General features: G+C 39.5%; 1 protein-coding gene across 1 annotated transcript in view; it reads right to left on the reverse strand.

Annotated features, from left to right (window-relative positions):
* Positions 1-25,305, reverse strand: part of YES1 (YES proto-oncogene 1, Src family tyrosine kinase) — a 53,257-nt gene that overhangs the window by 7,629 nt on the left and 20,323 nt on the right. The window contains exons 2-5 of the mRNA XM_080378832.1: positions 10,757-11,029; positions 6,375-6,474; positions 5,166-5,264; positions 732-835 (exon numbers count right to left, since the gene is read on the reverse strand). Of these exons, the coding sequence (XP_080234958.1) occupies positions 732-835; positions 5,166-5,264; positions 6,375-6,474; positions 10,757-11,029 (576 nt within the window). The remainder of the gene's footprint in view (positions 1-731; positions 836-5,165; positions 5,265-6,374; positions 6,475-10,756; positions 11,030-25,305) is intronic.

The following is a 25,305-nucleotide window of genomic DNA, read 5'->3' on the forward strand; positions in this document are numbered from 1 at the left end:
GCTGTCATTAAACACATACATGTGTGCACATGCATATGTATCATGTGATAGACAAAAATAGTCATTATATCCATCTTGGTGGTGGTGGGAGTGGCAAAACGGGAGAGAGAAGAGGTACTGTCCTGTTTTCAGCTGTGGTAGAGTTAATTTTCTTCCTAGTAGCTGTTACAATGCTGTGTTTTGGATTTAGTATGAGAATAATGTTGATAACACACTGATGTTTTAGTTGTTACTAAACAGTGCTTACTCTAAGTCAAGCACTTTTCAGTTTCTCATGCTCTGTAAGTGAATTGCACAAGAAGCCAGGAGGCAGCATAACCAGGACAGCTGACCTGAGCTAGCCAAAGGGATGTTCCATACCACAGAACCTCACGCTCAGTGTATAAACTGGGGGGAGTTGGTTGGGAGGCGCTTGCTGCGGACCAGCTGGGCATTGGTCAGTGCATGGTGAGCAACTGTATTACGCATCATTTGTTTTTCCTGAGTTATATTCCTCTCTCTCAATTTATCTCCCTTTTCATTACAATTTTTATTAGAATTGGTATTGTATTATATTTTATTTTATTTCAATTATTAAACTGTTCTTATCTCAACCCATAGGTTTTATCTTTATTCCCTGATTCTCCTCTCCATCCCACTAGGGTGTGGGTGTGTGTTAGTGAGTGAGCGGCTGTGTGACACTTAGTTGCTGGCTGGAGTTAAACCACAACAGATATAATAAATATACATACCTTTAGTGGTTTCACTCTCTCTTACTAAGAAAATACCGCGCTGGTTCCCAGGATTTAAAAGTAGCCTTTCTGCATCCTTCCTGCCCATCTTACCAAAATACCACCTAGAAAATGTTAAATAAGACATGTGTAAGTAAAAGCTTTCAGTGCTCTGGTAATCATATAAATACAAATTGTGAAATCTCAAGCGTTGACTGGAATACTATTGTCCCAAAGCAGGTAAAGATCAACAAAATAATGACATCCATATAATCAAAAGATTAAGATGACCTATTTTTATATGACTCTCATTTCTATTGTTTGCAAAATACATGTAAAGAGGCTTCTATCCACAAATACTACTTTCTTCTGATTGTTTAACAATGGACATTGACAGTACTCAATATTGAAAGTAACACCCTCATTCTGGTTAAGCTGGATCAGATGACACATTGGTAGCACACTTAAACACTGCAGCAGCTGAAACTCCCTTCTATAAGAAGTTTTGGCTACTGGAAACCACAGGCCTGTCAGCCTGACCTCAGTGCTGGGGAAGGTTATGGAGCAGGTCATCTTGAGCACCATCATGTTGCACATACAGGACAACTGGGGGATCAGGCCCAGCCAGCGTGGGGTTATGAAAGGCAGGTCCTGCTTGATGAACCTGATCTTCTATGACAAGATGACCCACCTAGCGGATGAGGGAAAGGCTGTGGATGTGTCTCCCTGGACCTTAGTAAAGCCCTTGACACCATCTCCCACAGCATCCTCCTGGGGAAACTGGCTGCCCATGGCTTGGGCAGGTGTACTCTGTGCTGGGTTAAAAGCTGGCTGGCTGGCCGAGCCCAGCTGGTGGTGAATGGAGTCACATCCAGCTGGGGACTGGTCACAAGTGGTGTTCCCCAGGGCTCAGTGCTGGGGCCAGTGCTGTTTAGTATCTCTGTTGATGATCCGGACAAGGGGATCGAGTGCCCCCTCAGTAAGTTTGCAGGTGACACCAAGTTGTGGGGGAGGGTTGACCTGCCGGAGGGCAGGCAGGCTCTGCAGAGGGATCTGGACAGGCTGGACCGATGGGACAAGGCCAACTGTTTGAGGTGCAGCCAGGCCCAGTGCCGGGCCCTGCCCCTGGGTCACACCAGCCCCACGCAGCGCTACAGGCTGGGGCAGAGCGGCTGGGAAGTGCCTGGTGGGAAAGGGCCTGGGGGTGCTGGTCACCAGCCAGCTGGACGTGAGCCAGCAGTGTGCCCAGGGGGCCAAGGTGGCCATCAGCGTCCTGGCTTGTATCAGAGACAGTGTGGCCAGCAGGACAAGGGAGGTGACTGTCCCCCTGTGCTCGGCACTGGTGAGGCCGCACCTCGAATGCTGGGTTCGGTTTTGGGCCCCTCACTGCAAGTGACATTGATGTACTGGAGCATGTCCAGGGAAGGGCAACGAAACTGGTGAAGGGTCTGGAGAACAAGTCTTACAGGGTTGTTTAGTTTGGAGAGGAGGAGGCTCGGGGGGCCCTTATTGCTCTCTACAACTACCTGAAAGGAGGTTATGGACAGGTGGGGTAAGGTGTCTTCTCCCATATAACAACCAATAGGACAAGAGGAAATGGCCTCAAGTTACACTGGTGAAGGTTTAAATTGGGTATTAGGAAAAATTTCTTCACCAAAAGGGTGGCGAACCATTGGAACAGGCTGCCCAGGGAGGTGGTAAAATCACCATCCCTGGAGGTGTTTAAAAACGCACAGATGCGGTGATTAGGGCCATGGTTTAGTGATGGACTTGATGATCTTAAAGGTCTTTTCCAACCTAAATGATTTTATGATTCTATGTTAGAAAACAATATTTAATGCAAAGTGGGTGTGCATAAATGTCACTGGATGACAGGTTCGTTTAGGTTGGAAGAGGCCCTCCAGAGATCTCTGGTCCAGCCTCCTGCTGCAAGCAGGGTCAGCTATGACCTGGCTGCTCAGGGCGTTGTCCACTCCAGTCTTGAAAACCTTGAATGATGGAGCCCACACAGCCAACTGGGCAACCTGTGCCCCTGCCTGCCTGTCGTCAGGATAAAAAGGTTTCTTCTTATATCCAGCTGGAATCTCTCCTGTTTCAAATTCTATTGCCTCTCATCCTTCCCTACCTCAGTAGAGGGAGCAATTTTTTCTACTGATCATTTAGAAAGAACCCTGTGGTAGATATCATTTACTTCTCTATAAGTAACAACACACCTTTGTGGCATTCATTCTGACATTAAAAATTACACAGATGTTTTAAAACACCTGCGTTTTTTCTTGCCTTAAGTTCTTTCACAAAAGGAATTTCTTCTTTTATGCTCCCACAGTGTGCTCGTCCTGATGAATAGCCTGCACACAGCTCTGTCCTGAGCCAGTGATAAATTTTAAGGTCCGTATCCCAGTGAACCCCCAGACTTCGGAATAACATTATTCCTAACTACATTTTATTTTGAATATGTGCCTCAGAAGTCAAAGTGATACAAAACATAAATTTCAAACATTTCCATTTCACGCTGCCACAGCATCAAGCAAATCTGGCTTCGTGAGTGTTGTGAGAAGAAAATTAATATTGGAAAGTGCTGCAAAACAATGGTTTTGTGGGTGAAACATTTGGTGGGGAAATACGTAGGTAAAGAGGGATCATTTTGTTGGCCTATAAACAGAATGGCCTGTGCAATTACTTGGGAATTTGAAACTTATTCTTACTTTTTTATTTTATTTATAGGTTGACTGTTTAAGTAGATGTGCAAAATTAGAATTGGATATGAGAGTACATACACGTGAGACAATTTGGATGTCACCTATAATCTTATTGAAGCAAACCTGAACCCTAGTTAACTACTCCACATGAAAATGCCTCTTCCCCAGACTACCACAACAATTTACAAACCGTATTGTAAAGTGTTATTTTGTTTCATTGCCTATAAAATAATAGTGGGATTTACTTGTTCTTTTTATAAGCACTAAATATTTATATTATGGTATCATTCAAGAGGCACATGCATAATACAGATCCCATCTCATTCAAAAGGCACACAGGTAATATGGATCCCATCACAAGCAGTTTGTTATATAAATGACTTCAGGTTTTAGAAAAGACCACTTCAAGAAAATCCTAGCAACCTGGGTCTGTGTATTGCTTTTGCACTTGTAACTAAGTGCAATCACAAAAAAAACCCTATAGATGCCATCAAACCCCAGGGTTAACAAATGAACTCTAACGCAAATGAACTCTGTTCCAAATGCTGTGGCAATATTTAATAAAATCAGCACTAATTCTTTTAAAATAGTCAGTTTGAAAAAGCTTCCTCACTCATCACCTCTCAGTCTCGCCTCCAGTCATCACATAAACTAGCCAGCTCTTAGGGACCATACTTTCTTTGCAGAAACACTGAATTCTAGTTTGCAAGGGGCTATCATCCCCATTTCAGCACTACTGCATCTGTAATGACAATATGGTTTTACTGCACAGTTTTTTTAAAAAAAAAACACCCTCAATTTTTCTTCAAAAAATCTGAAGTCAATAGTTTTAAAAGCAGCTGAAACTCAAGGGCATAAATTAACAGTGCATCTTTGATCCAATTATTTTTAATAGCAAAGAGCCAGGTGACAGCAGTAGCAACATGCTAAAGTCTCAGCTTGAGATTCAGGAAACATCTTGGAAATCAGGCACTTTTCCCAGAAGTGCATTAGCAACACAGAAATATGCAGCTCATGTATCTGGGAATTGCTTACTGGTGGTACTATGCCTGTATACTGAAGCAAGAGCTGCGGAGCTTTATATTTCTAGTACAACAAATAAAATTAATTCTATGGAACAAGCATAACCTGAAACTGTACCCCAGCTCACAGTTCCAACAGTAATTTTATGTGATTCTGTAAGGGTTCTGGGATCTTTGTTTGTAAATAAATGTAGGAAGTACTGGCACCCAAAGCAATACAATCTTCCCAAACCATAGTAGTCCTTAGTGTGCCTAACAATTTTGTCACCAAAAAGTTATTACAGATTAATAGATTAGCAATAACTGTCCACACAAATATTTTTTTTTAGAATGTAAGAAGAGGTGCTACCAAGGATAGAGCTGACCAAGCAAAAATAAGGATAAAACCCTAGGGTGTGTGAATTCTTTAAGTAAAAAACATTCATTTTTGCTTTATATGAAAACACAATGCATGTTCCCCAATTCTTATCTTCATTATTGCACTCTCCCATCTTTTTTCCTTTAGCCCTACATATAGCAAGCAGGCACAAAATATTTGCATGAGTGCCCACCTCGCACTTACTAATAATTATACCTTTGACATTATCCAAGTAGCATTGCTATCCTTTAATTACTAGTATTATCCTACTTCACCTTTAAATGTTACATTTAATAAATTAAAGGAATAGTACCACCACAGGGCACAAAGTGTAGAATGGATAATAAGAACAGATTGACAGGATACAATGTCTTACTCTTCTGCTTGAATGGAGTCTGCAGGAGCTACGTAATTGCTTGGGATGTAGCCTGTTTTTCCTGTAGCAATGGACCTTGCTTCCCACCAGTCTCCTTCCCTGCAATAAAACACCAGTTATCTCCTCCACATATAAACAATACATCATTCTCTAGCACCTATAACGTCCCCACATATGAAAGGCAGGTTAAATGTAGGTAATGTGTTATTTTAATTATCAAGGCATCTAAAATAGTTTGTGCTGCACCTCAATACATTTTTCTTTTCATTGTAAGCAACATGAATGCCCCTTAATAGAATTCTGCATTTTAAAGATTTGGGTTTAGTTTTGTTTTGTTGGTTTTGGTTTTGAATGTAAAAGGATTTTATCTATATATGCAAAATGTAAACCTACAATAAAACATTTTATGGCAGACCTGTGTAAAGAAAATTCCCAGTTCTCTAGTCTTCACCTGCCCCTCCCAGATCATTCTGCCTGTATGATGACAGAAAGCAATGAAGGAAGCAGGAAGTCAGCTAATAAAATTAGAGAACTGGACAAATGAAAACTACTACATGTATGAATTAGAACTATTATGGCAGCCAAAAGCTGCATGTAAAGAAATCTCCAAGGTGAACAAATTATTTCCTTTTCACTAGACTTGCTGTAATACTGTAATGCTGATGCAACTGAACTAGAACATCAAACCACTCATAAGCTACCTGAGCATGGATTTACTGTGGAGGCCAGCTAGACTTCCATGGTGAGATGTCCCTGCCTCCAGGCAGTGCACTCACCTCTGGTATTTCACAGTGCAGTGCTGCCAGCTGCGCCCACCTCCCCAAGAGATATGGAAACCTGTCAGAGAGAATCTGCAAGGTGCAGAGCCTGAGATGGGACAGTACATGTCTCCACCTCTGCTGCCCCAAAGGGGGTAGCTGTGCCTCACTGGAGCAGGGAGTGGAAGGATGCCACCCAAGCAACTGAGGAGGAGAGGCTTGGGGCTGCCCTAGTCACTACAGTGCTACATCTGCACCCAAATCCTGACCTCAGCCTGAAGGTTACTGTCTTACCACTATCAATATTTTAACTCCATGCTTGCTGAACATTGCATGCATTCAAGGAAAAAATATCTCTTCACTGAAACAGGATACACAGATTGCAAGAAGAGTTGAGAATCTATTTATTCCCAACAACAACCAAGTGAAGTTTGTGAAGGAGAACACTTACGTGTTATTTATTATCTGGAACCGTTCACCTTTCTTAAATGAAAGGTCATCTGTAGTTCTAGCTTCGTAATCATATAAGGCCACAAATACAGTAACACCACCTTAAGAAAAAGAAAAAAACAACCCTCATATGATACAGCAATAATGTAACACTTGATTTAAGGACTTGCTTGCGAACAACTCATCAATTTTGATCTGGAAGCAACTAAACACTCTGGGTTGCATCTCATTTTGGAAGCTGGATCAATAATCAGCTAACTTCTTAAGACAGTGGAAAGCCTACAAACAGACACCCTAAAAATATGCTTCCACACCACAAAAGGCAGCTAGATACATCACTGGAAGTACATTAATAATTAGAGCACTTGTATACAGAAACCTGCACAACACATCAGCAGTAGAAAAAGCTCGCTTCTTTATTAAGCTAGCTTCTTGTTAAATGCAATTCTAGAAGATCCTACACCACCACAACCGTAAACCATCAGCCACTAATTTTTACAGAAGTAGTTTCCTATAAATAAGCTATAAATAACTGATGTGTTCCAAACCTTCTGAGGTTATATATCAAGGAATTGAACCAGAACTAAAAGTTTTCTGTTGGGGACAAAGGCATTTCTCTGCTTTAGGACCAATAATTTTTTTAATTCAATCAAGTCTCCCCATCAGTGAAGCAGACCCTCGCTCAGGATGATCCATCAGTGCAGTACTCCAGAGAACAGGGACTGAGATACATCTCAGGAAAGCAGCTGCAGTTCACCAACCCTAAGGAATTCGGTTCCTCATCCCACTTCTGGTACAGGGCACTTTGTTGAACATGTCCCACAAATAGGATACAAGTGTGAGAGGTGGATGGTAGGGAGGCTCCTATACTTATGGTAGGAAAACTTTTTCTATTCTTGAAAGAACTAAGCTATAAAACTGGGCTAAAAGAGAAAGAGGGAAAGGAGAACAGGCTATATGAGATGTACAAGTGAAAGTTAACTTAGAAAACTGCAGATGGGCAAGTGAGAAACTTTTTAAGCTCTAGAAATGCTATTTCACAGTCTAAAGGAAATTTAGAAAACCTAGTGATAGTCCAAGCAATAATTTATTTTAAAATGTATAATATCACATCTCTAACATGCACATATATGTACCAGGAAACACATGCATCCAATTTTAGATCTCACAATTCACAGTACAGTAATCCAAGGAAGAATACATAATGCAACAGGTATTGTCTACATCTAATATTATTTTGCAGTGTACACTTTCTGATGTAAGAGTTTCTAATCACTTAAATATTTTCATTTGATTTAGAGTCTTCCTGTGATTACAGACTCTCAGCAGGCCACAGCTGGAAATGAATTTACAGTTCCTCTAGGAAAAACAGAACACAAAATCCCCACAGGAGGTTAGAATAATTGAGAGGGTTTTTTGAAGTGTGATTTATGACCTATAAATGACTTAGAATACTCCCTAGAAGTTAACAGTTCCTAACCAAAGTTAAAAATCAAGATAGTTCTACCAATTTTTGCCTGCATTACTATCTACTACATGGAGCAATAAAACTGTGGGTATACATACCATATTTGCACAAACAGGAAACACAAGTTACGGAAATAAACCATCCCCAGAGAGTTCTTCGGCACATGAAGAAAATCAATACTTTCAAGTCACAATATCACAAAAGTTTTTAACTGCATATAAAGAAACTGGGAGACTCCAAGAACTTTGCACCAAAATGTACATCTAGGAAGATACTAACGTGGGAACCAGAGAGAGGTAACGCCTCTAGACAATGTAGCACTAGTCAAAGTAATGGATTCAAATGTAAACCATGCAATGAAAGAATTATCGGTAATCATCAGTATTTGTGTACTCTTAAATATTTTTAAAGAAAGAATTGAAAAAGCTAACATATAATTCTTGGAAAGTTTTGATTCCAACACTTCAACTCTTCTGACTCCCACGTGTTACTTACTTCACAGCAAAGAATAATAAAATATGGAGAACAGCATCAGCACAGAATATTCTAAACAGACACTGCTCAAATAGTTTTTGAAGTCTCTTCCAGCTGTTTTCTTTGTGAGTCACTGCAAGGTGATTTAGTTTAGCCGTTCAAGCTATTTGTGGTCAAAACATTTCCCTTGAAGTTTATCCTTTTGTTAGGTCAGTATTCCCATCCTCTAAAACTGGTTTTGGAGAGAATACTTTCTTGTTCAGCATGAGGATTATAGAGAATTATTGCTTACACAGCTTCATGGAAGGCAAGAACAGTGGTGCATTTTTCTGTTTGGATTTTCAGTAATATGGATTCTATGAATTCAAAGTATCTGATGACTGGGAATGTGTAATACAGGAGCAGCGTGACTAACTCAGATTTCTTCTCCTTTTCTGCTCTAGAGGAATAAAACATGGCTCAACTCTTTTCAGCCACCTCACTACGGGCCATGATGACAACCATATCATCCTCTTGTCAGACATCACTGATGGACTGGATAAGTACTAATGACACTTACGTCCTGTTTGACAAACTCATCTACTCTCCTCTCTTGCTAAACAAAGGGCCACAGAATGCAATCCAGTGTTTTATTCATCACAAATACAAAGAGCTTACAGCCAGATGAAGTTTGTCATCTTACTCATTCACAAAACCACCCAATTATGATGGATCTGAAAATCGGTACTGAATATACCAGACAATTGCTAGTGCAATTCTATTTATTTATTTATAAAGTGTGTTTGTTTGTGGATGGGCTGACTGTACAAAAATGAGGAGGAATAATTACATATGCAGCATCATTTTACCTGATTGCAAAATGATAGGAACATTCACCCAAGTTCAGCCTGCCTGCTGATAACTAAACTCACACTGATGAGGTATTAGTCTATCTTGTCATGAGAAATCTCTTCTGCTAACTCTGGTCCAAGATATAACATGATTAACTACCAGCAGGAGCAGGGACAGGCAAAGGAACATCCCTTCTCGTCTCTGCAGCAAAGGATCTGTGGTACCTGGCAGGGGGCTACATCCCTGATGTCTGGTAATGTCCAGGAGTGCCTGCACGCAACTGCTGGAGATTCCCACGTGAACAAAGAACCAGATCTAGTAAGAAGAAATACACAGAGTTCTTGGAGAAGATGAAACATTATAAAAACTGTCCTCAGTGGAGCTAAAGAATAAAAAGAAATGCTGGCCTTACTTCATTTCTGCATATGCTCATCCAAAACAGGGATTCTGAGCTGACTCAAAGATTTTGAGACTGGAGAGATGCTCATTTTAATTATTTGTTTTTTAATTAATTCCCAAAAAGGGACTACATTACCTGATAATTCATATTTGGTCTTCTGAATTGCTTAATGTCAAGGTCAGAGTGGGTTTTCATGGATCTCAAATTTCTTGTGTTTAAAGGATTTTAAATGCCACTGTAACCAAGCAAACATTTAATCACTGTGATTTTGCTAACATTAGAAGTTTGTGGGAAAACTAGGAATAGACTAATGAAGAAATATTTACTGTGTTTTGTGCAGTGTCTGTGGAAAGCTTCTAGAATAAATTCCTTCCTCTCTCTCTCAAAAAAAAAAAGAACCACAGCTTCCTCTCAAAAATATCCAGTAAAACTACTGAAATTAGCCACGTGCACAAAATCAGTATTTTTGTAAAGAAGTTTTTAAGATTTTCGTATAGAGGTGTGTTTGTAACATCAAATGTGTATATTGCTTTAAAATGCTGTATCATCAGAGACTTCGTATCTCAGCCAAGAAGGTCTCCGTGCCTTGTAAATTCTATTATTACATTTTCAACTTTGGTTTTAATATGACCATCAACAATGAGAATTCTTCTCTTTTGTTTCGCACATATTGTTCATACAGTAAAGTGCACAGAATATACCGCATATCCGGCTTAGCTTTATAAATGAACACATTTGATATTGCATTAATGTAAATAAGTTAAAGCTAATGAAGTGAGTTTAAAAATCAGTTTAAAATACTTCCTGAATTTGAAGTGTTTTTCATTTTGCACCTCTCCAAAAGTTTAAAGCTATTATCCCATGTGCATCCATTTGTTGTCTCACACCTCCAACAGTTTAGAACCTCTAACACAAGTTTTTCAACTATTCCCATTACTGCCTTTAATGTCTTAAAGTTCTCTGTGCTATGATCCTAACTGTGCCTCCCAAAAAACAAAAGCCAAAACAGCCAAGCCTCAGTCACTGGTGAATATGGGCTGTAAAGATACTGAAAATCAGAAATCCCTAAAAGACAATTAATTTTAGATTTGCAATTTATTTCTGTGTGGCAAGGGGTCATAGTATTTTTTAATATGACTGTCAGCCTTTAATAGTTAATAATAATATTTTTATTAATAATAATAGCAGCATCAGTTTATGTAACACTCACCTGTTAAAGTACTAGGATATGGACTTGGCACAGCTGAAAATGAAGATGATGCTCCTCCAAAGGGTGTCATTCCTGAGGGCCCTCCAAAAGGAGTCATGGAATGACTATTAAAATTAACTGCTGATCCCTTTATTGACGGTGACTGTGTTGCTTGGCTGGAGTCTGATCCATAATGGCTGACATGGGAAATAACAGGTTCTGGAGTATTATCAGTTCTGTATTTCATGGATGGACCTTTATCTTCTTTGCTTTTAATGCACCCCATAGTTGCTTCTGTGAGAATGAAAGGAAAAAAAAAAAAAAAAGAGATTCACCTCCATCTTGTGTCTTTTGATAGTTAACAGAGAATATTCCCAAAAAGTTCCCCACAATGCTGATTTATTACTGTTTACAAAAACCAAAACAACCCCCAGAAATTGCTACCACATGCAGACTATAAACTCTGATGAAAAAGAATCTAAGCCATTCCCAGACCAGAAAAGACCTAGTTATTTCCCCGTGCAACATCACATATTAACAGCATATTTGATTATTCTTCAGCCCAGTTCCTTGGTGGACTGTAAATAGTAAAAAAAAAAAAGAGAGAGGGAGAATCAGGCAACAGATGAGAAAGACACTGAAGACTTCTATAGCAGGGTGCAAGGGGAAACAGATGTGACAAATCAGAGTAAATTATATAAAGCAAATGTAAAGCAATTATATGAAGAAAATGAGTGAGGCATTCCTGCTTTCTTTTTTATGCACCTGTGCAATAAGGTCCTGCCTGTCTGGTGGTATTATAACTAGTATCTTTAAAGATGCAGAGTTTTCATCCATTGTCCGCCCCCCAAATACGACTCACAAACAAACCTGGGATATTCACAGCCAGAGGATAGGGTTAAGCTCTAGACTCTAGCTAGAATTCGAAAAGAATTTAGAAAAGTAATTACAACATCTGTAATGGGTTAGAAACTGAACCGCACCCAGACAGGTGACAATTTATAGGTCTGATGGCCCACGATTGCCACCACTACAGGCAGCCTGTGCCAGAGCTGTTCATCGAGGGCAACACCAATTACCTGCTGACAGAGGCAACCAGAGAGGAGCCATGTCACCAACAATTAAAATGACTATGTCTTAAGAAGTCCCCACCTGCCTTTTATTAGGTAGTGACAACTGATAAGAGGCATCCTCTGGCTTACCCCAGCTGGGAAACAAATCAGGAAGAAAAGAGGAGTCTCTATTAGAAGCAGCACCAGCCTGGCATAAAAACTCCTGTATTATGGGGGCGGGAGCTAAAAATCTACTTTAACTTCAAAAGTATAAACCTCCACAGAAATCAACTGCTCTGCATTCTCTTAACGAATCATTTTAAAAAAAAAAACAACTCAGCAGCAGCCCAGAGGAATAAATAAAAGTCTTTTGGTAACTACCACAACAGTTTCATGGACTCTAACTAGCAATTAGGGAAACACAGCGTTTCCCACTGTTTGTCTAACCATTTTCTCCCTTTTCAATTCTCTCTTTTCTTGTTAACTATTAGAGGCAGAAAGATGGAACAAAGTAACTCTTACTAAACAAATATTGCCTTAATATAGTCACACTGAGAGAAACCAATACCCTCTGTATAACTAACCATTACAATATTAAAGATACCGCAATTTCCTCAAGAACCATTAATCAGAGTTCTTGGATAGAAGAAGGTCCATATCTGGTGAAACACCATATGAAATTTAATGCTCATAAAGATTAAGAATACTCATCCTGTCAGTTCAGGCTCTAATGCTATAATGTAACACAACTACTGGTGCAGAAACAAGTAGCAACAAAATCAAATAACTGCATTTTTACAAATCTCACCCGAGTTTTACACAGAATAATGAATCATCATAAAAGCACATCCTTTTTTTTTTTTTTACTTCTGATACTATTATTGCCAATTTATTAATTGTGCACAAATATTAACAGAGCAAGACTCAAATACATGCAGAATGTAATGTGTCTAAATACCTTACAAAAAGCACCTTACATTCTACAGTAGAAAGCCAGTTATTAATTCATGATACAAGTCAATCAAATACCCAACCACATAATTTTCATTTCTCTATCACTGCAAATAGACACTGTAATTTGAACCACTTTGTTTTGGCCATGTGGCTGCCTACTGCGAATTCTTGCCTGGCTCTGAGGCCTATTTCTTTGATTGTCTTAAAAGAAATGCAATCAAAGTTTTCTGCTAGCATTGAATAAAAGTCCATCATCACCTCTGCAAAAGTATCTTTGCTAACAGCACTGACTCCTTGCCTTTGGCTGAAAGTTAAGCATCACACACGATTCAAAAGTCCAGCACATTATTTATGTTAATAAAGTAGATTAGAAGGGAAATGTATGGACACTTGTACAATTAAGCATTAATCACAAATATTCTTCATCCTGGACAGTGACAAGGCTACCCTGTACTGCAATTATAACTGTTATCACCCATACATGCTCACCCACTTAAGCTGTGGGTACAGCAAGAAATTACCTTTGGTACCTTGAGTGTGGCAAAGAAAAGCCCTTATTGAAGACCTGAATTCATTCTACAGAAATAGTCAGCATCTCCTCTCCCTTGCTTCTCCCCTCCCCAGCCACTTCACTGTTAAGGTAATCTTCTTTCAGAGATTAAGAGATTAAGAGAGAGTCAATCAGCACTTCAAAAAGAAAGGCATTTAGAAATAAGCAGACAAAAATTCAAAAGCTCTACTTTTATAACTGCCTACCCACAAAACAAAATTAAGGAAGCAAAATCCTTAGCTTCTAAAATAAAAAGCGTAGGTGGAAATTACTATAAAATACCGTGTAATGCATTTATGAGGAGGAACTAGAGGAGGGAAGATGACATAAACCAAGAGGGAGTAGTAAGGAAAGGAAAAATGACTGCCTACCCTATAGTGGGAAAACCCAACAACTTATCGTTTAGTCTTGTAATAAATTAGCGGAGAAAGAAAAAAAGTCCTTAAACATCCCTGGTATGCAATGTTGGATTTGCTTATTCTAGTACTGCATTTGTTATCAAAAATCTATGTAACTGAAACAAATTTACAACTATTTTTTATCACCCTTTGTCTGACCAGCAACAAAAGATTACGGAATACACTTCTGTCATAAAATTCATGGCTCTCTTTCGGAAGCACTGAACTCTTTGTAGAAACAGATACAGATGAGAAGCTCCTGTTTGCTCTGTAGAAGTCCATCTATTTAAAGAAATGCTGGCCCAAAGTATGTTATTCACAAACCACTGATTTCCCATTAGTTAAATCGTTATTTTAGACCAGACTGGTGTCTGAAGAAAACAATTTAAGTAACTCCAGCAGCTTGTTCTTTCTTTGAAACAAGCAATCTCCTGTTGGTTTTGATTAGCATGCCCACACGTTTGTTGGAGGGGGTTGGTGGGGGAGTCAGCTTGCTGCAGGTTTATCAGGAAACCATGTTCAGCAAGGTATGGTCTAAAAGCAAGATAGATGAAAATAATCCCATGTTATAATGTTTTCAAGAAGCAGCAGAAGCTAAAATGATTACTGGAAGGACAGCTGAAGGTTCGCAGAATGCCCCAAAAAATCAATACAAGAATGAGAGTACTCCAGGAAGCAGTCATCAAATGAGATTTTAGTGACATCTAATTTGACTTGGGTTTTTTGGAGAAGCCATACAAAGGGCAAAAAGTTCATTGTCATTCAATGCTCTACAAATGCCTCAATGACAGAGGACCCTTAATAACTCCTCTGCCAAATAAGAGAGCTCCAAGAAAGTCAATGCTGCCCTCTTATCTTCCCAACTCCATTTTATAGCAGAGCGCTGGACCACAAGGAAAGCTTTATTCAACGAAAGTTTTTTAAAAAGTGTGGCCAGTAAAGTCTTTGTGGTGGTTTTTTTTTTCTGCTTTCCTTTCAGAAGGATGACCTACCAGCCCAAGAAAAACGAGTTTCTCCTCAAAAGCCATGACATTCTAGGATAAATGTTTCCCTCAGGGTGTCTGCAGCCTTGCCCATCCAGCCCGGACACATGGGTATCACAAGGGAACCACTTGTTCATCCAATGTGTCTTTGTTCTTTCCAGTTGATAGTTACAGAAGTTCCTTGGGACACAGGCTCCGGGGAGTGCTTGAAGAAAGGTCCCCTATGGGTGCGAGGGAAGATGCTAGAGCTTTCTTTGAAAAGAGGTGATTTTAACTCAGGTGGATAAACAGACAACTGGTTACAGCTGGCTGCCTCAGAGCAAAGCAGTCTGCAAATGCCTCCAAACACTGTATTAATTTTCTCAACATACTCTACCCATTGGCATCGATATTTTAAGAGCTAGATGTTAGCCTCTGAAACCCTGAAGACCAAAAGCTGCAAGAGCCTCATATTCATTTGATTTGCCATAATGGATTTGGTAACAAAACCTGTTCATTAGAAAAAAAACCAAGATAAATCAGGAGTTTCCTCTTGGGGCCAACTTGAGGTACTGTTCTGATCCTGCACTTCTGTTAGGATGCAGCACTTCCCCAGATGCCTTTTGGAGACTTCATCGTGATGTAAGGCCAGGAACAACAGCCACCTGTAGCCATTCTGATGTGCTGCAAAGGGAAAGACCTCTAGGGAGCTGTTCTCTTTTCAACCTCTAGACTAAAACAGGTACTAGAACCATACAAGAACTAAATGTAAGAGGTAGGGCAAAAGAAAAATCACTAAGGGGAAGGGCAGGTTGCAACATTTCTTTTTTCCATTCCTGGAACTGTTCATACAGCCAAAAGAGCACATAAATAATTTTTCACTGTGAAGAAAGAGTCAAGTTAGAAAAACAAGCAAGTCAAATCTCTTTCCAGAAGGATAAAACAAGACTGCAAATATCCTCCTGCCCAAAACCAATAAAACAAACAAAACCCCGCAACTAATAAACAACCCTCCATGCTACATAACATAAAAAAGAATTTCATTTGAGGTTCCCAAATTGCTAATAAAAAGCTTTTTAACAAATTTGAAAGATTTCCACTGCTACTCTAGCTTCACTTCTGAGTTAGCAAAAAAAAAATAAAATTGTTTCTGTCAAAAAAAGAAACCTTCACTTCTCAAATGTGAAAGAAATATCTAACAAAAAGGTCATCTTAACTTTCAACTAAAGTAAAGATTTAAAGTTATTAAAATGTCATGCAATGACGAAGACAGAACATTCTGTGGGAAGCTTGCTAATGGACCCGTTAGCTGACAGCTGACCATGGCTCACACAAGTGCAGAGCTGACTCTGCATGTCACTGGAGACATGTAACCTATACTGGGTTTTTGTACACAAGGCAAACAACGAAGAGCATCTGCCAAACAGCTGTTTTCAGCTGGTGGTGTCAAAAACTGTTTTCTTAAGTGACATGGACTGAAAGAAAATAAGATAACCGGAAAAGAGGCTAACCTCTTTGGCTGTTAGCTTGGACAATACTTGTACAGTTTGGCCAATACTGAAACATCCAACTAATTCAGTCCATCTTTAACAGGTCACTGCTTTGGCATGAAAATGTAAGTGGGCTTTCTTGTCTACAAAGCAACCTGCCATGTTTGTAAAGGAAAATAAAGAATTGTCCTGTGTTCTTTACAGAGTATACACAATTTTCAAAAATTATGCAGTTTTTACCATGTGATAGCTTATCTCTTATGAGCTGTCATAAACTGCAATACCACAAACAACCCATGGTATTTCAAAGAATGATGTTCTACTGTATTCTGTTTTATAATTAGCAATAACATCAATGTAACAACACCTTAGAGAGTCTGTATCATTATGCATTTAAAGTGCAACTAACATGACCCTGTAATTAACAATCTAATAAAGAGCAAAAAGTGAAGATAAAGGAAGAAGCGTAAGAAGAACAGACACTGAAGCAAGGATTTAGGTTACTAGAATTTCAGTGTTTACCATGCATCTTTGTGCAGTTCTACCCAGAAAAGTAACTATAAAACAGTATTATTAGACTTTAGGTTGCCCACACACTAAAAATGTATTTAAAAGTAAGAAACATCCTTTTTATCACCGACTAATGCAATCTGAAAATTTTGATCCTAATGTTTCTACAGATCAAATCCTGCTTTTATCATGACTATAAAAACATGTTTAAGAAAAACTTCGGGGGCTGCTGTGGTAATGCTTTTGATTTCACAGAAGCAGAACAAACCCCATATTGTTTGCTAATAAATCTACAACTAGCAAACCCAGCACAGCGAACTATACAAAGACAGAAAAAACAATGAGTACAAAATTGCTTTTCTAGATGGACAAATATTACACATTTCTGCTCTAGTTCATGGTTTTTACAGGAATCACAATTTTAAATCTGCATTAGATTGACAGACTAATCCTTCTCTCTGGCTGACAAGACCACTACAACCGTGCTCTGAAGGAATACCAGATCTCGAAACACCACCTGGAAAATTAGGATAAGCAGGAATGGAATAAAAAAGAACAGGGTCCTTCAATCCTTCACGTCTTTACATTATTTTCTTGACTTTTTTTTTAATGGAAGCATAGAAGTATGATTCTTTGAGATTTAAATGGCTTAGATGTGGGAGACTTATTCAGATGTATCAGACTTTGGACACCATATCTATGAAGGAGACTGAGCATTTCCAGTCCTCCAGTTTGAATTGTCCCATACAAAGGCTTCTCTCCTGAAGAAGCACAGGTAGAGCTGCCACAGCAGACAGTACAACCCTCACATCAATCCACACCAAGCCCTACCATCCAACTGCAAGGTCCCATTAGATGCCAGCTTACCAAATTGAAGGAAAAATTAACTACTGCAACAAGTTCTAACAAAAGAAGTAGAATTAAAGATTATCAGTCAGGCAAAGTCAGGAGAGATGTGGGCACTCTCAGTTTTTTGCTCACGTTCCCATCTTCCTTTTATCTGGACCAAACATGTAGGATCTCCTCCCCCTCTGTATTTGGACAGCTGAATCTATATGGACAGTCCTTCATTTTTAAGGCAGGCAAAGGCTGCAGAGCATTTTGGAGACAATGATCACATCATGGATGACACGTGGCTGGCTCTGCAAAATACACACTGGTAAAATTGTGTTTATTTATAACCAGTTTCACCTATACTATCCGAGATAGATTTCCTTTGACCAGATGTTGTACACAAGCATAGCAAGAGAAGGTGGCTTTTCCAATCAGATTAGTAAACAGTCAGGAAAGAAACTAGAGGTGGAAGAAAGCAAGCCTGCTGTAATTTTAAAGACTCCCCTAATCAAAGATGATCTAGTTCAGTATTCTGTCTTCAGTAGTGGCCTCTGCCTCTAACCAGGAGCTCTTCCTTCACCATGGGCCTGGGCATGGACTCTTGACAATGAAGACTGTTGTCTCTTTGTAGAATGAGTAACCAGCAGGGGATGCCTTAGAAGCTGAGAGAAGCAGGATGAGCATAAACTGCTACAACCTCCACCAGTCTGTAGCTCAGAAAGTCCACAGTCAGACGGCGACTAAGGACTCAGCTACATGATGAAAGTCCTACAGGTGTGACCTAGTTTATGAATTAAAACAAATGTAGTTATGTTGATGCAACATCTGCAGAGGATTTGCATTTTAATGTAAGTACACTTTTACTTGAATCGTTTTATGCTGCCTGGTTTAAGTCAGAATAATCATAGCCAAGGAAATAAAAATAGACTGCTATAATGATACATCATAGCTTTCTGTTCTAGACAAGGCTTTTGAAAACCCACAGGAGGCAAGTGTTACAGCCAAAACCTGGACTGAGATCTTCCAAGTGCGAATGTAGTGCCCTGACTTTCACTCTGATGCACCCGAGAAAGGCTTCCTCATCAAAGCTGCTCAAACACCTGAAAAAGCATACTCCCATCAACAACCTCCTTGTCTTCCAGTTGCTCACATGAGCAATCTCTACTTCAGCTGTAAGCTGCCTACCCTGTGCGCAAAGCAAAAGAAAGCACAAAAGAAAGATGCTGGGTGGAAAAAACAAACAAAAAAATACCCAACACCCCAAACCCACCTGCAGTAGGCACAGAGCCTAGCGGGGGTGGGGTGGGGTGTGTATGTACCTGACTGACAGCCGGCGGGAGTTGCTTCTCACTTCAGAGCAGAGTGCAAGAAATATGTCAAATTTATATGTTTAAACTTAATTGTAAAAAAACCTACCAGTCGCTAAATAGAAATTCTAGCCTAAGAAAGTTTGTTTTCAGGATCTATTCTGAATTTGCAGTGCAGTCAGCATATTGTTCACATCCAGAAAAAGTGAAAAATAATCCATGTTTTTGTACATCCAACAACAAAGCTGCCGACAAAGCGAAGGCAGATGATGCAAAAAACACAACCCTGATGGATACACAATACTGATGGATTCATTTTCTTTATTCCAGTAGTCAAGATTACAAAAGGAAGATTAAATATCAGAATTGCAAAAGCAATTTTATCTACTAAAATATGTAACACATATACATGAGACCATTTTTAAAATTCAGTTATGTCTAGCTTTACAATTTCAAGCCTTTAACAGACATTTTCTCTGACAACAGATGATACCACAAACAACTAATATATTTTCTAGACAGCATTACTGCTGCTCCATTGTCTTGAACATCTAAATTAATAATTTATTAATTAAAAAAGAGTTAATAAATAAATGCAAGCAGAAAAGGACAATTCTGGTTTTCTTCAGTGCAACAGCTATTTTGATTAATCTGTATATAATTACAATTATCTTAAAAATTACAAATCTGATATATGCAAGGTCTGGACAAAAGGTTGTTCCAGAATACAGTAAGATGCATGTCATACCTTGTCAAAGCTATCTAGCCTGTTTCAGACATAATTCAGGAACAAATTTAAAAATAGAAAGATTTTGTTTTCATTAAATCCTATTTGGAAAACAGCAAAAAGTATGCCTGGTACCATGGAATATTATTATACATGCCATTTTCAACCATTCTATTTAAGTATTATTTACAAAAGAGATGCCTCCAAAAGTTATTTAAAAACAACTTTTAATTATGTTTACTAAAGTAAATTAACATTCTGGCTTCTGGGTCTTGCAGCAGGAAGTAGGCAAACTGCCTTCCCAAGGGAAATCTGTGTTACAGAAAAAGTGAATTAAAACTTACATGGCAGAAAAACAATTTGCAGCATTTTTGTTCTGAAAAATTCTATAAAAATTTAAGCACTTTCTTACACATGAAAAATGGACTACAACATTTGCAAGCTCCTAGAAATTCAGATTCTGAAATTTGTATGAATCTACAGTATGTTGGTGGACAAGAAACTCAACGTGAGCTGGCAATGTGCACTTGCAGCCCAGAAAGCCAAAAGTGAAGACAGGCTGAGAGAGTTGGCGTTGTTCAGCCTTGAAGACGAGAAGGCTCTGGGGAGACCTTACAGCAGCCTTCTGTACCCAAAGCGGGCCTGCAGAAAGCTGGAAAAGGACTTTTTACAAGGGCCTGTAGCAATAGGACAAGGGGTAATGGCTTTAAACTGAAAGAGGGTAGGTTTAGATTAGATGTAAGGAAGAAATTCTTTACTATGAGGGTGGCGAGACCCTGGGCCAGGCTGCCCAAAGAAGCTGTGGATGCCCCATCCCTAGAAGTGTTCCAAGGCCAGGCTGGATGGGGCTCTGAGCAACCTGGTCTAGTGGAAGATGTCCCTGCCCATGGCAGCGGGGTTGGAACTAGATGATCTTTCAAAGTCCCTTCCAACCCAAACTATACTATGATTCTATCCAATTCTGTGATTTTTCATCTTCTCAGCTCGGCATACATTTAAAATTATATTTTAAAATGACAGAGAAATTCAGTATTAGCAAGAATCCATTTGCAACTAATTTAGTCAGCTATGAAATACAAAGGAAAGGAACAGTCACAGGAACTCAAAAGATTAATCAAAAAAAGGTTCAACAAATGATTGTTAGAACCACCCAAATTACAGCACAGAAACACTTTTTGCTAAGGAATCTCATGGAACTTAGATATAATTTGTGTGTTTGACACACTGTTACTTTACATGTGCACATAACCTGCTTTGTAGAGATTAATTTTCCCATCTACCGTTTGCCAAATGTCACCCTAAGTTGAAAGTAAGTTCCCCTTTATTCTCAATGTTATTTTATGCAACTATAATTGTCATAATTAGCATGTTAAGAAAAATCAGTAATTGAAGTATTTAAATCCAATTACTAGCAAAATGTTGCTTCTCATTTATTCAAGGGCCATATACCCAGATCTCCTTCAGCAATTAGCTCTTTACTGAACAACAGGAATTTCAAGAAGCCAGCTGGAAAGTATCAATCTTTTGACTAAAACAAAAAGTAAAAGAATGCACAAATAATTACAACCACACATGTACATAGTTCTTCACTCAACAGCTTATGTTTTCCTTTATACATAAAAAACAAGTGATAAGTACCATTAATTGTAAAGAAATTAAAAATTAAACAAAAAAATGTAAGATGACACCTGCTAAATAACACCCTTATTAAAAGGGAAGAGCTGGATGACATGTTAATGAAACAAGAATTATTACCCTATTAGCTATCATTACTGCTGTTCTACTGCTTTCTATATTGACAGATATAATGGCATTCATAGTCAAGAAGACCAGGAGAAATTACCTTAACTAGCTTCTCAGGCATCTTGCACAATAGAGACCATAGGGCTGCCCTAAATTAATTTCTCTTGTTATGGTTTTTAATGTACACAGATGCTCCAATTCATTCAAAGTGACCTGTTATGGAAAGCTCAGCCATACTGGATGAGTTCTAAATTTACACACAGTAACCATTAAAGTACATGGCTTGGGTCCCATCTGAATTTAATGCCAGCATCCAGCCAACAGTCTTGTTACATCTTTGCCTTGGAGCCCTACCACCACACCGTTTCTGTTCCTTGCGTAGGCAAGTAGATCATGGCTCTCTTCAACCTTGCCCTTGGCAAGGCTGATGCAGTCCCACAACACTCCAGTCTAGCAACTGGGTTTCCAGTCACTCAGCCATCTCATTTTCCCCAAGGTCCCTCAGCTTTTTCAGTGCCTCCCCATTAACAGTGATCACCAGGGACACATGGTATTCCAGGTAAGGGCTATTACTTAATCCTTTGTTCATAGAATTATAGAACAGTCTGGGTTAGAAGGGATCTTCAAAGGTCATCTAGTTCCAGCCTCCATGGACACGGGCTTCTTCAACCAGACCAGGTTGCTCAAAGCCCCATCCAGCCTGGCCTTGAATGTTTCCAGATATGGGGGATCTACCACCTCTCTGGGAAACATCTTCCAGTGTTTCACCACCCTCATAAGTAAAGAATTTCTTCCTTACATCTAATCTAAACCTACCCTCTTTCAGTTTAAAGCCATTACCCCTTGTCCTATTGCTACAGGCCCTTGTAAAAAGTCCTTTTCCAGCTTTCTGCAGGCCCGCTTTGGGTACAGAAGGCTGCTGTAAGGTCTCCCCAGAGCCTTCTCGTCTTCAAGGCTGAACAACCCCAACTCTCTCAGCCTGTCTTCACAGGAGAGGTGTTCCAGCCCTCTGACCAGGTTTGTGTCCCTCCTCCGGACCCGCCCCAGCAGGTCCCTGTCCCTTCCAGTGCCGAGGCCCCAGAGCTGGAACAGCGCTGCGGTGGGGTCTCACCAGAGCGGGGCAGAGGGGCCGAACCGCCTCCCTCGACCCGCTGGCCACGCTTCTTCTGGTGCAGCCCAGGGTACGTTTGGCTGCCTGGGCTGCCAGCGTGCATTGCTGGCTCCTGTCCAGCCTTTCATCCAGCAGTGCTCCTAAGTTCTTCTCTGCAGGGCTGCCCTCAAATTGTTCCTCCTCCAGTCTGTAATTGATACTGGGAATTGCCCTGACCCAGGTGCAGGACCTTGCACTTAGCCTTGCTGTATTTCATGATATTCACATGGGCCCATTTGAGACCAAAATAGTTTATTTTTGCAGCAGCCACTGTCCCTTATGATTCTCAGGTCTTTTTCAGTACTGCTCTAGAACAGACATTTCCACATACTGAAAATACGTCCCACATCTATCTTTCTAGAAGTACAATAATAATCTTGCTGTACTGAACAGGCATGACTCTCAACTAGTCCAGATTAATCATGGAGCCGTGAGACCAAATTTGGGGAAAAAAAAATAAATTATCACTCATCTGAAAATGGAGACAACATGACACAGTAGAAGTCTCACCATTACCCTATCCAGGGCTTCTTACAATTATCTCCAATACTCCACTGCCCCGTTCACCATCTACCCTGTGAGCACCTGGCACTGTTTTGCAGCGTGCATGGAGCTCAGCCATGCAGCAGCTCTACCTTCCGAGCTCACCCGCTTCTGCAGGAGAAAGACATTTCTGCTGCACCTCAGCAAGCACACTGCAGAAGGAAAGCACTCATGTTCTTCTTGTCTTGGGAGGCAAAACTGGCTCCTGCTCCCCCTCTCCCTCAAAAAAAATAAAATCTTAATTCTTTGCTTTCCAAACCAAAGTGTTACTTTCCCTCATGTTCATGTTGTTTCATTTGCCTAAGGAATCAAAATACTTAACTCTTTCCAGCTCTAGACTTACAATTCGAGTGACACGTACGAGGCGTACCAAGCCTGCAATGATGGCACGTAATGGAAAACCACATAGCATTCACTTCCCATTCTTTGCTGGCTTTCCTTTAGACTCATCTTATGATTTTTCCTCTACTAATTAAAACTGTTGAAAGGGTTTTAAACACAGTTCACAAAAGCATCTCTGAAAAAGATATCAAAGACAAACTCTTCCTGAGGGTTTTTTATTTGAAACAAAGGGGAATGAACCGTCTCAGCATTTCTTGTGATGGGAAGGTTTATCAAAATACAGCTCAATAAAATGTTGAAGTCTTCAGACATCTTCTAAGGACGTGTTAAAGAACACCACTTTCTGTTTGTCTTTTAAGTACTTCCATATGAGGCAATGGGCCTTCCCTCTAATTTAGCATTTTACAGCTCAGATTACTCTCTACCAAGCAGGCAACACAATCCAAGCGTGAACACAGATGAACCAGTCAGCAGCATGGAAAACGCATTATCGCTCACGACTCTTCAAAGATGTGCAAAGTTAAGAGGGTTAAACCACGACATGAACATAGCTGGTAACTTGGTAAGTTAGCTGCTGGACAAGATACAAAGTAAAACAGGAATAGATGAGAGAGAGAAGAGCGCGAAAAGGAGAGTGAAGAGATGCTAGAGCAACAACTGGAGTGCTATGAGCTCTGTTTAAAAGAAGAAACAGTATTAGGAATCAAAGAAAAAGAAAAAAGCAATAGAAAACAGTTTTGATACATTTAATGTAGGTAAATACTGTTAACCTACAATAGGGTATACCACAGCACGAAGACGTCTTTCAGTTTTTACCGACACGTTCAGATAACACTCTTCAAAACAGGTAAGTGAAATGCATTGGCCATTTTGTGTTCCCAGTCATTCTGGTACCTTGTTTTCAGGAGTATACAGTGTATATTTAAAGATTCTCTTCAGGCTAAATAACTACTAGTTTAGCAGCAAATTTTCTTGTTCTTAACCAGTAAGCAGAGCTTTTAGCAATACTCTTTTGACTCCAAAACTATTGCCAGAAGGAAGAACAATTTCCATTTTAATTAAATGTTAAATTGAAGGGTGGGAGGAAGATACTAGGGATTCAGCAGAAGCATGCATGTCAAACAACTTACTCCTCAGTAACTTCCATGAGGTATTTAAATTTTGGTCACTGGTCAGAAGGACTTAAGTTACAAGTAATAATGAAGGAACCAACAAAATAACAGTATTCAAAAAGAATTAATGCTGCCTGATAGAAACACTGTAATGTCAGAACTTTTCCTCTTCAAAAATAAGCAGCATGCTTAAAAGAACGAAATATGTACCTTGCTGCAGATTCGACAAGCTCAAACTGCAAATTTCAACAAAACCAAGTATTTATTAAATAAAAATAAAAAAATAAACATTTACGATTATTTTATTTTACCATGTTCCCATAAAACAACAGAAAGGGAAGAAAGCCCTGTTCCATGTCTCTCCTGGAGGGTAGACAAGAGGTATTTTATGTACTTTTATGTTATCTTCTTATTCAATTCAGTGTTCTGGTTCTTCTTTTACTGATCCAAACTAATGGTTTACAATACGTAAAAAAACTTGTATTCCTCACTTCTCACAAGCTTAAATAGGAAGCTGTGTCTAAGAGAAGGTTAAAGGTGCTCCCTATCCAGCAGAAATGGGATTTCTTTGATAAGCCTCAAATCTTCCGTACTCCAAAAATTCCTAAAATCCTCACCAGTTTTATAAACTTTGTGCTTCTAAATGTCATCTTTCAAGCAGGAAGCAATGCAATACTATCATCCCACAAATCAGCTTTAAGAATCAGTTCTGCAAATTTTTAAGCACTCTCTTCTAGACTAAACACAAAATGCATCTGCTGAAAAACAGGTTCTGCTGTTTGCAGCAATTTGTGGACTGCTCCCTGCCAGAACCCACTGCTATTCAAAACTATAATACTAAGAGTGATAACCCTGAGGCTGAGCAGAATTAGAAGTAAACACCTGTACCTTCAGCC

This window comes from Falco punctatus (genome assembly GCF_963210335.1).
Source record: "Falco punctatus genome assembly, chromosome: 3".
NCBI classification, from domain to species: domain Eukaryota; kingdom Metazoa; phylum Chordata; class Aves; order Falconiformes; family Falconidae; genus Falco; species Falco punctatus.